The sequence below is a fragment of the Melanaphis sacchari genome, unplaced genomic scaffold (genome assembly GCF_002803265.2).
Source record: "Melanaphis sacchari strain LSU unplaced genomic scaffold, SCAv2.0 Contig0_pilon_pilon, whole genome shotgun sequence".
Taxonomy (NCBI): domain Eukaryota; kingdom Metazoa; phylum Arthropoda; class Insecta; order Hemiptera; family Aphididae; genus Melanaphis; species Melanaphis sacchari.
Window position 1 is genome coordinate 17563611 of NW_020270366.1, and position 16510 is coordinate 17580120.

Genomic DNA, 16510 nt, shown 5'->3' on the forward strand with positions numbered 1-16510 from the left:
TCACAATAATAATAAGATGAATATAAATCATAAAATATAATAATCGATATCACTAATAGAGAATTTGACATTTTTTCCTGCAATACTATTTGTTAATAAATTATACTCATATAATTGAACTTGATATTAAGTTTTGATACATTAAATAAGTATCTCTTACATCTCATTTGTTCTTGCTTAACCAATTATTATAATACTGATGGGTATCGCATAGATTTTATATTTAAATAGATGATTAAATAGTAGTGTATTTATATTCATACGCTCGTATTAAAAGTAATGTATATTAATACCTTTATTTTTAAATTATATAAAACTATATGTTATATTAATATATATTTTGAATATATTAGGTAACACTTATTTTAAATAGACATTTTTATATTGAGTATTCACCATTGCTTGAACTAGTTTTTGTAAATTGATTTATTAATTGCAGAACCTCGGATTTTGTTTTTCTAATTCTGTAACCATGACTTATAACTGCTATTTAAAACTTTGTTGATATTTTTACCTGTTAGTCAGTATTCAGTGTAACTCATTGGCTGAAACTTCAAATTATATAATTATAATTTTGTAATTAGTGTAACAAAATAATTTAATCTAATATAATCTATCACATGTGTTAATCATACATATCCAAAATAATATTTTATATATGAATCTCTTTTATAGCAATATCTGTTATGTATTTATATTATTGTTAATTACATTATTAAATAATTATTGATTAGTTCTACTTTTTACATGACAGTATTCAAAGTTTAATATTATTATTTATTGATTTATTTTTTTATAGGTTTATTACAAATAAATTTAAATGTGATATGATATTTTTATTTAAAATATGTTGTTTGACAATAAATGTGAAAAGTTTTGACTTTTAAAACTATATTTTACTGACTATGTTTTTCTTTAGCATTTAATTTCTTAACACTCAAATTTGAAGTTATCATATAATTGATTAATTCAACATTAACTTAAGCCCCGAGGTATACAAAAAATGTATTCCTTTTACAATGTAATTATTTTATTATTTGAATATTGGAGTCTTAAAAAGCTTGAGTAAAATCTTATGAACAAGTAAGTAAAAAACAATAAACTAAATAAAGAATTTGGTAATATTTTGCTATGATTCTAGAATGATCATGAGGCATTGTTGTCTGAGGAAGAACCCCATGTTTGTATTTATCAATGCTCACAAATATTCTCGAATTTTATAAAATAAATAAAAAGCTGTTGTTCGTATTATTATAATTCATTAGTAGAAACAAATGAGCATATGTCAGCAGAATGTGCAACGTATCTGTTAGAGTATTGTGTATTTTCATGTGTGCTTCTAGAAAAAAGTTTATTGTAATTCAAAATAAATATCCATGTATTTATTTATTAAATATATATTAATATATATATCCAGTAGTACTATGCCTTCTGTACTAAGCTAACAATTTATTTTTTACTACCTATCATTTTTTTTTTTTTTTTTAATATTGGTTAGTATGATTTCATAATTATATTGAATACTCATATTTTGATATTAATATTGACTAAAATGAACTTATTTAGAATAGAACTGTTATAAAATTATTTACTTATTCAACTTTATTATTTAAAGTATTTATATGTATATTGTATAGCAATGTAACGGTGTTCAAACCATTGCAGCATTTATATTTTATTATTATATTACACATATATAACCTAGTTTGTATGTCGTCTCACATTTATTCTGTATTATCACTAAGTCCCACTAATGAGGTATTAACTATTTTTAATAAATTAACATTTATAATAATCTTTTGACCTGCTGCATAGTACTATAGTAGTGTGCCAAATGAATCTCTTGCTCCATGTATTTCTACCAGGTCATCAGTAAAGTAAAATTGTATGAAATATTTTATTTCAATATTTATTAAATTGTAATTAATATAAGGTATAACTAAATATCTTGACCATTATTACTAACATTAAAAAATGTTCTCATATTCCCCATTTAGTATTAATGTCACTGACATTTCATACCAGAGACAAATTTTAAATAGATAAATAGTTATACCACATAATAATAATGCGTTGATAACTAATGGATGGACTAAAGTAAAGTGGATTATAAGGTATTCAACTTATGTTTAAAAACCTACAATTTCATTTAACTGGTAAATTAGGTAATAAATAAATGAAAAAAGTAATTTACCTAAGATACTTTGTAACAATACCAAGTGTGTTTAATAATAAGTCATCACATTTGAAAATTAACTCCAATCAAAGTTTAAATTGTCTAAAAATTGATGTCAATTATTTTCTTCAGATTGCTGTTCATTTAAAACATAGTCAATATTTTATTACACAACAAGTCTCAAACCCAAACTCTCAAATTTGCGGTAATAGACTTACAAGAAAACTGTTTTTCATATGGGCAGTTCTACGTAGCTATAGGTTAACGTGTGAGCTCACTCAGTACCTAGTTTCGTGATTTTGGCTCTTACTAATAGACCAGCGAAAAATATTGTCAACAAAAGAAGTTTTGAAGATTATATTTTAAATAACTATATTAGTAAAACATTTATTTTAAACCTGCACTACTAAAATAAATCGCAAACAAAGCAACGGCCAAAAGCCATAACTATTAACTAATAGAATAGGTTATGAATTTATAATAATAATACAATTTACTTAATAACTAATTAACATGTATAAAATATTATTTCAACAATCTTAATTCAATTTTATTTAAATAGAGTAAACAATACTTAATTTTGCCAGATTACATACATTTTTATTCTTAAAAAATTAAAAATTAAAATTCTTTAAACCCTGCAACGACGGGTAATTCAGCGCTGCAACTCGTTTGCACAATTGCACACATTCAACATTTTATACCTGAAAATCGACAAATCGCTTGCGCACAACGACGTATTCACATTGGTACCGTTAATAAATCGTCACAGTACACAATACATATTATTAAATATTTGATAGCAATATAAATTATAATATTATAATCAATTGTGTAGATAATAATAATAATTACGATGACACTACATATTAAATATAGTTTATTTTTATATGACTATACTGTAATGATATTATGACGAATAACAATTTATGTAACAATATACTTCATTAAAATATACACACACACACATTCAAGCACACATTTTTAATCACGCCTATTTAAAACAGACAGTCCTAAGCCTATTAAAGTGAGAAGTTGTAAAAAAGATAAATGTGCGCAAACGACTTTTAACCATAATTTAGCTAGGTAGGTACTAGATAGTAATTTATTAACGTGTCACAGCCTAAATAACGAATAATGGATATAGTAACATAATCTTAGGTAAGTTTAAATGAAATCGTTTAATTCGAAAAATAATTCTTAGCAAATTGTGTATGCTTTAAAATTGTTTCTTAATTTTTAATACTGATCGTCGGTTGCATTCTAGCATCTTTAAAGTTTTAACAATAAATTATAAAAAAAATAAACTAAACAAAAACTATTTCGTCCATTTATTTATAAATAAGTAATTAGCTGGTATAAGAACGGAATGAAAAATCCTTATGTGTACGTGTGTAAGTAAAATGAGATGATTGAGAACTTTGGACTATGTTTATTTTAATTTCCTTGTCAAAATATTAATCGCGCGTAATAATACACCACCTTTAACATATGGTTATTGGCAGAAATCGTTGACGGGGTAAAACGTATAGTTAGTATAGTTATGTCGTTATGACGGCCCGTATGAAATATGAAATTATGAGCGGGATTAAAAAAAATAAAAAAAGTGTATAATTATTAAGCGGATAATATAGACTATAGGTTATCTATGCAGTCACAATTAAAAAGTAAAATAATATGACATGATCATCAGAGGATTAGACAGCTGTTTTTGCTTTCGTGATTCCGTGTCTGATCTTGTTGATGACGTTCCTGCTCCAGCTGTAGTTGACGGCGACGTGCCTGCTCCAGCTGTAGTTGACGCTGGCGTTCCTGCTCCAGCTGTAGTTGACGGCGACGTGCCTGCTCCAGCTGTAGTTGACGGCGACGTGCCTGTTCTTGCTGCTCTAAATAATGCTGCTCCTGCAGTTCTTGCTGACGTTGTGCCCGATCTTGCTCTTCCTTCTGCATCACCCAGTGGTTTTGTCTCCTTCTATTATGGGAGTTGTTGGGTAAATATTTACTTTCGTTTATGAGTTCTTGTGTCCACTGGTAGTACATAAGGTACAGCGGGTAGAAATCATAGTCGTTGTACTTGACATACACGCGTCGGTTTGTGCTCATCGTCGTATCAGCAGTGCCGGGTGGTACGATCAAATCCTCTTCGTTGCGTTTCCCGGACACAGGATGCGATTTACTCACCAGTACGGTACACACAATGATTACTCGACTGGCTACGTCAACCGGTCCCGAGAATAGATAAAGAAAATGTATTGTATATTAAATCTCTGATTAAAAGGTAGCCATAAATACAAAGTATATATAAAACAGTGGCATAGCCAGGAGGCTGAGGGAGCCCCTGAAATATTAAATAATTATTTTAATCTATATTACATAAAATGTTGCTTTATTACTTCACTTATAAAAAAGCCTAGGTAAGCTACCGATGTGTAAAAATTGATTAGTCCCCTCTCATCAAAGAAAATTTCTGGCTTCGCTACTGATATATAACCTAATCTATAGATGTGTATAAGTGATTATTTTAAAGGGTAAACACTTATTTGCTCAAATACAAATACAAATATACATTGTCATGATATATTATTTCTGAGTTTTTGAATTTTTCAAATTTCATATCCTAAAGTATGAAAATTTTCAAAAATTTAAATAATACAAATATTATTAGTCAATTTATTAAGTATAAGTATTTAATGCTTAGATAAGTGGAGTAGTGGAATCGATCGTTTACATTTTACGGGGTTGGAAGTAAAAATATCCTAAAATGTTAATTCTTTTTAAGAAATTGAGTGTTTTTTTTTTTTTAATATTTGATTTATATTTAATTTATTGGTAAGGGAAAGGTGAAGATGAAGAATTTTATCAACAAACAAACATTTTAATTAACCTAACCTAATCTCACCTTCTCCAGAGAATTTGTCGGCATAGTAGTTGGCGTAATCAGCGTCATCGCTGAATGACACACCGCAACCAAACTTGGAACGCCGGGTGCACCGCCAGTCAAGTCCACTTTTCAACGATTTTATTGCCCTAGTTTTAGAAGTCACGTGATATAGAATAATTTCCTGGACTAAGTTTCCGGAAGTCAACTTCATTTCTTCTTTACGCAATAAGTACATGCCGTACATTTGCGGAGCGTTAACTCGGTGTATCAGATTGATGTTGCACTAAAATATTATACAACATAATAATATAATGTATAATGTTACATATTAATAAATTATATTTTAATGCTAAATTTATTGAATATTATTATCTAACTAATTGACTTTGGTTAATTTTAATATAGCTATAATAATATAATATAATATTTTAGATAATGAATAATGATTCATTATAAACACAATGTTAATGTGTTTAAAACATAAATGTAGGTATATATTAATATATTATACATTTATATTTATGATTTATAAATAATGTATTTTTTTGTATATGTTATAACTTATAATTAGACTCTTATTCATCTGCACACAGTCTTTATTCGTCTTTATTGATCGAGTTAAATTATGATACATAAATACATCATGTTTATATATTTATTATTGTAATTTTATTACGATAAACTATTAGGTATACAAGTACACTTCCTTGCACCCTCCTCGCGGTGCCTACGTGCACAAGGCCGTAACTGAGAAGAGTCTAAGCCTTAAAGAGTCCGGATCCCCCCGTGAAATTTTTTAAATAGTCTAAAAATTAGTAAAATAACTATTTATTTTTAATACCAACATCCATAGCCAAAATAAAAATGTATTAATTGATTGACTGATTCATATCGTATGAAAATATTATTTTAGCGTCTAATAATAGATTTTTATTGATCGACAACAACAGCTATCGATGCCGGTCAACGTTTCGACAATCAACGATGATTAATAACAACAATATTATATTTTTTTAATTAAAAATATTATAATTATATACCATCGTCAACCAGACAGTGACAAACACGTCGAATTGTTTTACTAATTTCTTAATGAGTACGTTATATTATTTCATACCTATATTATGTGTATAATCATTAATCAATGATATAACTATAATAATAATTTAACATTGTCTTAATTCATATATTTTATTTTTAACCATATTTCAAAACCTAAATTCAATAAATATACAATATACATTATATAGGTTTTAGACCCCTCCGGAAAATTTCTGGATACGGCCTTGTATGTGAGCCGTGAGTTTAAAGTAAATTATATAAATAAAATATAGAAAAACCAAAATAATTTCTGACACAGAATATGGATAACACAGACAGTAACTTATTTACTAATATAACATATTATCTTTTATGTTATAAACTTATTTCAAATATTTGATTTGACAGCATTGAATAATTAATAAAAATAAGAACGTGCTCAATCTTAATAATAATGCTATAATTTATAAAATTTGTTCCAATAATACCGTGCTCTATCATATTTCACCCAGAAAATGTCAACTGATATAATTGTCAATTATCTGCACAAATAAGTTGAGAAGCATATAATTAAGTTGTCAGAATAAATCAATGTCCTCTAAACTTGAAATATTTAATGTTTTCATAATTATATAAAAATTGCTAAACAACTAGTTTACTTTTAGTGTTAATAGTGTATTTAAAAAAAAACGTGGTTTTTTGAGGATAATTTTTTAATTTACTTTTTAGGTACTCGAGAAGATGCAGGGAAGATCTAGAGTTTAAGTTTGACAGATTTGATTTTTTTTTTATCTCAGTATTCTATAAGCATTGATAATTTTGAATTTGTTTTTATAGACTTAACACTAAAGTGTGTCTGTGTGTACACTTTTTACATAAGCTTATTGTAAGCCAAAACATCACCTTCGGTGTTTTCGAGTATAATAAAATTATTAATACGTAATTAATAATTAAAATATTATATACCATAGATATATTACGGTTTACAGGTATTTATATTTAATAATAAGTCAATATTATTGTGAAGCGAATGAACCGATTTACCATTTTATATTATGTATAAATTTTTATTGTACCTACATGGATAACATAGATATATATTTATAGGTCTTATAACTTAAAATATAATGTTTAATAAATTACGGAAAACTTATAAAATTTCAAGATACAACAGTCAACTAGAATATAAAATTATTACGTCCATCGGTCAGTTCAGTATCTACCATAGGAAATGTGTCGTAGACTTGGCATTTGAGGCGTTTGTATTCTTCGTGACTCAAATCATTCAACAGCTGACCGCCGGTCTCATAACTCCTGGATGTCGACTTATTATGCCGCCGTTGTAATTGTTGAGTAGCGTGAGCGGTAAGTCTCGACGACCCGAAGTTAGACCTGTTCCTGTCCCGGTACATTGTCTTCGTCGTCTAGAACCGCTACGGATGAAACAATAATATTGAAAAGCATGCTTTTTGAGAATAGAAAATTTCTACACTCTGTCCTCTCGAGAAGAATTAATCGTCTCCAGACCAAAACGTGTCCGATTTTATGCGTCCCCATTCCCCACCTATTTGATATACCGGTAACATCGTAGTACACCACTGACTATATCACATAGTGGAAAAATACACTACCACAGTACATGCGCAAAATAGTTTACTTCTCTAGTGGGTCGGAATAAATAAAAAGAAAACACAGTTATTAACAAAAATATAAATATTATAGTTCATGTTTATCACTCTATGGCCTATATAATATATAGTATATTACAAGATTGTAATTAGTTATTATTATTACCTATTGCACAGCGCATGGCTAAATGTTATTTATATGGGGGGTGTGGGGGGCAAAGCCTCCCACGTTTATATTTCAATCACATTTAAGCGTATACTCACTAAAAAAATTACGACTACATCATTGAGTATTTATCTGTGTAATCAGAAAGAAATTAAAACGTACCTGGATTAGGAATAAAAAAAAATTGCTGCGTGTCGGGCGGGTGCGATTGGTTTTCAAAAACTACTATGAGGTTTTGGGTGGAAATCGGTCTACCACTGCGCGACGACTGACGAGGTAAGTAATTACATTCTTATCTGCGACGTGTATACCGTATATGCACTACAAGGTGTATTTGAAGATTAGAAAATTGTACGCTGAAATTAAATTAAAATACATGTAAGATGTCGAGTCACGAATCTACTGGATGGTACACGTCGTATATTATTGATGGTAATTTATGAATTATCTATTAAAGTTGTTAAATCGTTTGCTCACCGAATGCAGATGGACGATCTAGTCGAGTGATATTTGTAGAATGTGATCTGTAAATCTAAATTCGGGTTAACTCTTGTATTATATCTACGTTATTTAAAATGTTTATTACTGTAATAACAATTATATTATTGTTATCGCTGACGTCGTCATTACACTGCAGCCAACGCAGAGAGTCACCAACTAATAACTATAAATACATCAAGACTTGAGATCTCAAATCTTCATACGCAAATTCTTAATGTATTATATAATTATAATATTGTTAATACTATTACCACTTATTAAATTATTTAAAATTATTATGATACTTATGTGGTATTGTCGACGAAAATACCGAACTCTAAACATAAGAGGCAAATTTACTGTGACCAACAGATAATAGTAAATATTTATTGCGATTTGTGAATTGTGAGTCGATCATTATAAGAACTACTTGTTACAGAGATAACGACAGTAGACTCAATAAATTCCCCGCCATCGTGTAGAAGATTCGTACTCCTATACGTCAAAGGCACGGTTATCGCATTACTATTAGGTATAATCATACATAAATAATAGATAATAATATGTTTTTTTCATAAAAAAAAAAACTAACAAATAAAATGACTAGATTTTAGGTATGAATTCACTTATACATTATGTATTATTATATCTCGAGTTCTAAAGAACATTACTTAAACAAACAAAATATATGCGTCCTTCGTCTTTATTCGTTATCTTTATCAATTGATTATTAAATTTAACGTGCCTGGTAATAATAATTGTGTTGTCAACAAACGAGTATTTAAATAAATATGTGAGAAACGCCGTGTACAATGTGAATATAGAATGTACCATGGTCTGCGAACATAAACACTCACTTATTATTATATATTACACATCCAAGATAATATTATACAGTCTATACATTATTAAAATCAACTGATATTATTTTTGTCAGCCAACATTACTGACAACATGAATAATAATTATTATAATATTATTGGAATTTGGACCGCTATTTGTTGGACGTTGCCGTCGTCGTCATTCGACTATTCGAGGAAAAATAATTTATACCCACTAAATCCAAATATACCAATAATAACTACGTATAAAAATCAAAACAGTAGGCCTATAACCGATGAAGTAATACCCCCATGGCCCATAAAGATGCACACGACATTTTGTGGGCTACGTATCGACCGTGGCATTTTATTTCAATATCATGTTTTCGATGGGTAGTGTAAATTATAGCTATTTATAACTTAAATGTCTTAAATAATTAAATGTTACTATTATCATTGCGGTTTATTGCTTACAACTGATAAAAATATCGAGTTTACTAATGTAAGCCGTGAGGTATTATAATTAACTGAGATTCCGTATTTTCGTGATTTGAATTTGAACTGCGTTAATGATCAGTCCATAGTTATTATTCGTAAATTGTTCTGTTATACAATTATTATATAAATTTTTTTAAACTTTAAACATTATTATGGGCAAGCGAAATCATTTTTGCTAATCTTTATTGTTTAGTAAATAATAGGATTAAGTTGTTAATTAAGTATGAACCCAAATGAAAAGGTGTTATATTAAGAATGCTTAATTTTTTTTTTTATATACATAAAAAATTTGTACACAAGCGGTTAACAAAAATCCAAAACTTTAGTAGTAGAAAACCGGTTTCAAAAACCTTCACCAAATCCGAAGACTTTTATTTTGGTTATTAAAACCGGTGAGCAAAACCGTTAGTTAAAAAAACCAAAACCGAAACATCCAAAATTTTTTTGGTTTCCATTTATTTTGTTCATTTGATTACCATTTGTATTAAAATATTTTTAATTGTAGTATAAATTTAAAAAAAAAATACAAACTGTATAAAGAAATCAAACAAAAATTATATCTCGTCTATTTATTTGCATGAATAAGTAAACATAATAACATAAATAATTATAATAAAACTTGTATAAAATCAAATGACATTAAAAATGACAATCACACGTAAAAATACTACCGAATAATTATTATTGAGAATTGATTACGTGAAAAAACATGTAATATTTTAAGCAACATAAATAAAATTGTAAACTGAACGCGGCTTTGCAGTGAAAGACGTAAGAAAAAAAAATCGATGTATATAAATATTAAATAATATGTAAAATCAAAATAATCATAGATACTACTCCTTCCTCAGTTGAAAAAAAAAAGTTATCATTTATTTTATAACCTTTTTGTTTGTATAATAATCAGAAATCGTCATCGAATATTTAATGTATTATTGCTGATATAAGTATTAGTATAAGTCTCAGAAGTAGGAGGGTCCGCCTCACTATATGTCGTCATAGATATTCATAGCATCTAGCAAATCATTTAAATTCAACCTTGCCGTCACTGGGCGACTGTTAGCAGGGTGGTATTTGCTCCTGGTCCAGTATTCAGGTCTTTGCCGGTAGTACACAAAGTACAGTGGATAAAATTCATTATCGTTGTACTTTACAAACACGCGGCCGTTATAGCTCATTGTCGTGTCGAAATTGACGGGTGGTGTAACCAAGGTCCTTCCTTGGTATTGTCTAGGAACCACATACGTTTCTTTTACTAGCACGGAACATATCATGATTACTCGTGTGTCTACAGCCATTCGCGAGAATAGAAAAATCAAAGAAATGCTCACATTATTAACTACCATGATGATATTAGTATAATATGTGTAATATTTTCTCAATTTAATGGTTTTTACTGTGTTTATAGTAAAATACTAGAAAGTAACATGTAAAAAAGTTAATTTTTTTTTAATTACTACGCCAACTTCAGGGTTAAGTTGATTTCAATGTCAGTCAGTAGTGATCGGGGAGGGGGCATTATATTATTTATTATAATTTATATTGTATTTATTAATTTGATTATTTGGATGGCCAATAAATTACTTTTGTTATCGTAATTATTATGCATTTTAAAAATGAAAAAATACATTTTATACAAATTGTGTACACGGTAATTATTAAACTTTAAAGCAATAATAAATGTATTTATATCATAATGAGATTATTTTGTTTCCTTGTAAAATTAACCTAGAAACCTCAAATGTTGCTTGGTAAACTAACTGGTACCTAAACAGTAAACAATAAACATATCTGAAATGGATAATAGTTGTTATAATACAATAGTAAGCACAAGGTGATTCATTTAAAGATAATGACAAATATCACTTAGTTTTTTAAAAAGTATTATCATTTTTTGACATTTTTATCGTTTTACATAATTTGAGCGATTAAAGACATTTAATTTATTTTTTATTTTTATCGTTTTTTTTTTTTACTTTTTTGAATAACGGCGCACATTTTTAGTAGGATGTTCGAAAAAGAATATTTTTCAGAAAATTTTAATTTGGAAATCATTTTTATCGTTCATGATATACTAAATAGTTTAAAGTTAATTTAAATACTTTGAAAATTTAACTGTATATAGGAAATGCTAGTCTAGATTGTAGAGAAATGTTTCGAGCTTAAATAAAAGATTATAATTCGGATAGTGTACTATAAAATAAATAATCTTTCCTGTATATTTGATTTTAAGTTAATTTACTAATTTAAAGTCTACAACATGAAATCAAAAATTTAATTTGCGAAACATATATTTGGTTTTACGTATGAGTTAGAGAGATAAAATAATTGGTTTATTGGATGCTGATTTCCTCCAAATAATAATAAAAAAGTTATGTTATTTTGAACGGTTACAAAAAATGTCACTTTTGAATGAAACTCACTATAAATCCATTTTGTTTAGAAAACGTTGGACAATTTTTGAACAGGTATGCTGTGTTTGGTGAGTGAGAATACGTATTATTTATTTTAAATACAAATAAGTATAATTATACCTTCGTTGGAGAATTTGTCGGCATAATAATTAGCGTAATCGGCGTCGTCACTGAACGAAACACCGCAACCAAATTTGTTGCGGCGGGTGCGTCTCCAGTCGAGTCCGCTGCTCAGCGACTCTATGGCTCTGGACTCAGTGGTCACGTGGTACAGCAATTTTTCCTGAACAAATTGACCAACGTCCAATTTAATTTCTTCCTTGCGTAGCATATACATACCGTACATCTCCGGAACGTAGACTTGGTGTATTTTTCTGACGTTGCACTGGAATATTGAACGACATATTATAATATAATATTAAATATATTACTATTAAGCAAATATAATATAATTTACTAATTTAATTTTTTCAATTTTAACGACTAGAACTTAAAGCTTAGAATTAATAAATACTTAAAGTATGTAGATATTTTTTAATATTTAAAATAGGTAAAAAATAATAATTTTTCACTGTATACCTACATAAAATGCAGTGCTTAAATACTTAAATTTTTAGTATTTACATTTAAATAACGTTTTCAATTTGAATATGAAGTAGGAATTAGCTCATCCACACACAATTGTTGCTTTTTCAAAAAAATTATCAGATAGATGACAGAAAAATGCTATGAATACTCCAGTAGAAACTACTATAGCATATATAATGGAAATTAAAAACTATAAAATTCACTTAAGCATTTTTAGTGATTATAAGTATAATAATAAAAAATTAAAATCTATCATATTGATAATAGAAATTTGTATTGTTTATAATATTATGTTTTCTTTTAAAACCATTAATTTTACCGATTTTATGTAATAAATAATAATAATACTAGCTATCACGTTATACTTGCTTACAGTATTGTTTGTTACTTTGTTACAACATATTCTAATTTTAATTTTTGTATAATATTCTGGATGTGAAGTCTCTTAAGTCCTAATTTAGAACCAAAAAATCAACGAGTTCTACTTATGGACTTGTCACAGTAACAGTAGAACTTACGAATTTTTTATTTATGGACACTATGATTATAATACTCATGACTCATGAATTTATGACTTAACTATGCTAAACTTATTATGTTTTTAATATTTTTATTTACCATAAAAATACCATTCGATTTTTAATTATAATTAATTTTATAAAAACTTATGTAGAATGTTGTGAGTATTGAATTTTTAAACCTTAGGTGTGGATATTTAAAATTTTATGTATTTTTAATTACGAAATAACTGGCAATTTTCACGATTTTGACGAATTTCATAAAAAATATGATCTATATGTTTTTATATTTTTCTAAAAAACCTTTTCATTTTTATTTTAGTTGTAAGAATAAATGTCTAGCAATATTCGAGCCATATATCTTCATAGAAACTGGGCAGCTATTTTACAAATTTTAAAATAACAAAGTTTACATTTGCAAAGAGTGAAAACTGAAAATTTTCCAATTAATAGACGTCGCTCAAGATCGAATACTGCTGAAGATGATAAAAAACCTAAGAAAAATATAGTTAAGTAACATTGTCTGATTAAGAGTTAGCGCAAAAAAAGTTTGCAAACAAGTATAATTGAAATTATATAATATTACAAAAAGAAGGTGGAACGTATTGCTAATTTGTTGGAGAATTGTATTTTGTCAATGAACTAATGAAGAAAATCGGTTCATGCAAATGTTATTGATGCAAGTACTTATTCTTTGATCTATGCGACATATGAGCATATTTAATCTTTTCCAGTTCACGAGACACACTATGCGTCTAGAAATATTAGATATTTGTCGTCGGAACTTGACGTTAAAAAAATGACGTTATGTTTCGGAATAAGCATCTAAAGTAAAATATGGTTTTTACAGGTCTTATTTTAAAAAACTACTTCTCATTAACTTTTTGAAAACCTGCTAAGATACGTGTTCCATATGCAAAGAGTTAAAAACGAAAATGAAAAATTAATCTCTCAACGAAAATTCAAAACGTGTAAAAGTTGCAGAACTGTTGGTGCATAAACTGAGAAGTAAAAGTTCTATAACAGCCTTGACAAAAGTTCTAAAGTTCTAAAATATCTGACAGAAAAATTTTGTGGTTGTGTTTTGATTTAATGGCTGTGATAGATTTACCCAAAATCATATATTACCTATAAATGATAAATTATTTTAAATTTTTTTAAACTATTTAAAGCTATGATCATTTTTTCATTTTATAAAATTTTTATTCAATTATTGTCGATAAAAATTAAACAATAATTACTTGTGAACCAAGTCAAAACATTTTGGTTTATATAACGTTATACAGTCAACTCGCGATATAAAGAAGCTCGTTACAACAAAAATCTCGATATAACGAATAAAACGGTCGGTCCCTTGAAAATCTCACGATATAACGAAACATTACATGTATTTTAATTCCCTCGATATAACGAAGTTTTTTTGACCAAAGCTCTCGCTATCTAACGAATTTTCACAATTTTAGAGCTTGATATTACGAATTTTACGAGTTTCGGCTATGTACAATTATCATACGATAGGATAAAATGCATGACGTCGTTATTGTATAAGATACTATTATTAGTTACTACTAGCTTGTTATTGCGGTGTTTGTTTCGGCGATTATCATGCGATAAGATAAATGACTTTACAACGTTTGGTCACATTTTAAAATTAGACAATACAATTGACCAAGTAAGCGCATATGGCTATACACCAAAAAAAAAAAAAAAACAGATTTAAAAAATAAATAAATATGTATGTATGTAATAAAATAAAATTTAATAATTCATATTTAATATGTATGTATGTAATTATAATAATATATAATCTAATAAAATATTAATTTTGAATATTTTTTTAAATCTTGTTAAAATTAATTTTATTGAATTATTCTTTCGATATACCGAATTTTTTCCGCGGTCCTTTGAAATTCGTTATATTGCGAGTGACTGTATTATGAACACACATTTTTTATTATATTTTACTTATATCTATAAAAATACATTGAAAATAAATTCTAGTTTTACTGTATATACTATTTAATAAATAATAACGCGTTATAGTACTAATGAACTATACGTTAATATTATTCAATCGTCGTGGTACTCACTATGGGAAATGTATTTTTTACAAGTCGTTTAATTTCATTGCACATGTTGATGTTCAATTCGTTAAGTAACGGATGGTTGGTGTCATCATGGCGGTGAAGAGCGGACGTTGAATCATGTTTCAATATATGACCCGCAGCGTGAGTGGTAAACTTCGGCGTTCCGGTGTGCGTATTACTGCTACCAATGGAGTACATTTTCGTCGTGCAAACTGTTACTGAGAACAGGTACGTCAAGTACTAAAACGTCTGCTGTTCGAGCGGTGAATTTACTAAAAAGAAAACATAGAAATTATTGATAGAAAATTAAATTTTTAGGCTTATCGCACAGTGTTTAGCGTGAATCTTGAAGATTTGACAATTTCACAGTAATCCAAGTTGAAAATTTTTGTAAATACGTATGTGTATATTATATCTTCATGATCGAACACTTCACACCTATATACCTAATTATTTATAATCATTTAATACATCAATCTGACTAAGTGTTTCTAAAAAAAATAACTCACGCGCCTACTTGTAGACTACAAGAGAGTCGGAAATTTTGATTGGTGGAAATCTGGATCCTGGACAATAGATATATTTCAATTGGTATGTACTTGGCAGTTGGTAGTTTGTACTGTTTGTAGTGTTTGTACTTTAATACGCGATTTTATTAATGTATTAATAATAATGTGATTTTTTTTATTACTATTATTATCGTTGACGTCGTCATCGGTGTCTACTGGTAACACTGATAATCGACGGACGCTTTATGCCTTTGTAAATATTTTTTTAAATATTGTTTGTTATTTCTGTGTTTTATTGATGTCGCAGAGATTGTTGGATTGCGTACTTCTTCATTATGTGTATATTTTATACGAGTATACATGAGACGTAATTTTACTGTAGTAATGGCAGACGGCGCTAATTGTTAATTTTATTAAGTATTATTTTTAAAGACGGTGATGATGATGTCTTCGAAACAATATTTATTTTGAATTATATCATCGATGATTTTGTTCTAAGGACATTATAGAATGAGTCATCATTACTTTTTGAATAGATGTTATAACTCTGCATTTTTTAACCTTTTTTCGTTCTACATACTCTCAAAGGTTAGAGAGTACTTTCCGACTATAATGTTATATTATATTTATAATAGTATTATATACTTTATATGTTATGTTAACCGATTTTAGTATCAATAATTATAAAATTATAAATCTTTAC

The 16510-nt window shown here is 27.8% G+C and overlaps 1 protein-coding gene across 1 annotated transcript; it reads right to left on the reverse strand.

Moving 5' to 3' along the window:
- Positions 1–3197: 3197 nt before the first annotated feature.
- On the reverse strand, positions 3198–15888 carry LOC112600108. Its single transcript, XM_025347275.1, has 9 exons — positions 15808–15888; positions 15628–15744; positions 15302–15570; positions 12226–12490; positions 10679–10979; positions 7676–7700; positions 7322–7522; positions 5076–5340; positions 3198–4389 (listed from the first exon to the last, which is right to left on the reverse strand). The coding sequence occupies exons 3-9, from the start codon at positions 15494–15496 to the stop codon at positions 3866–3868; spliced, it is 1776 nt and encodes a 591-aa protein (XP_025203060.1). The 5' UTR covers positions 15497–15570; positions 15628–15744; positions 15808–15888; the 3' UTR covers positions 3198–3865.
- Positions 15889–16510: the final 622 nt, after the last annotated feature.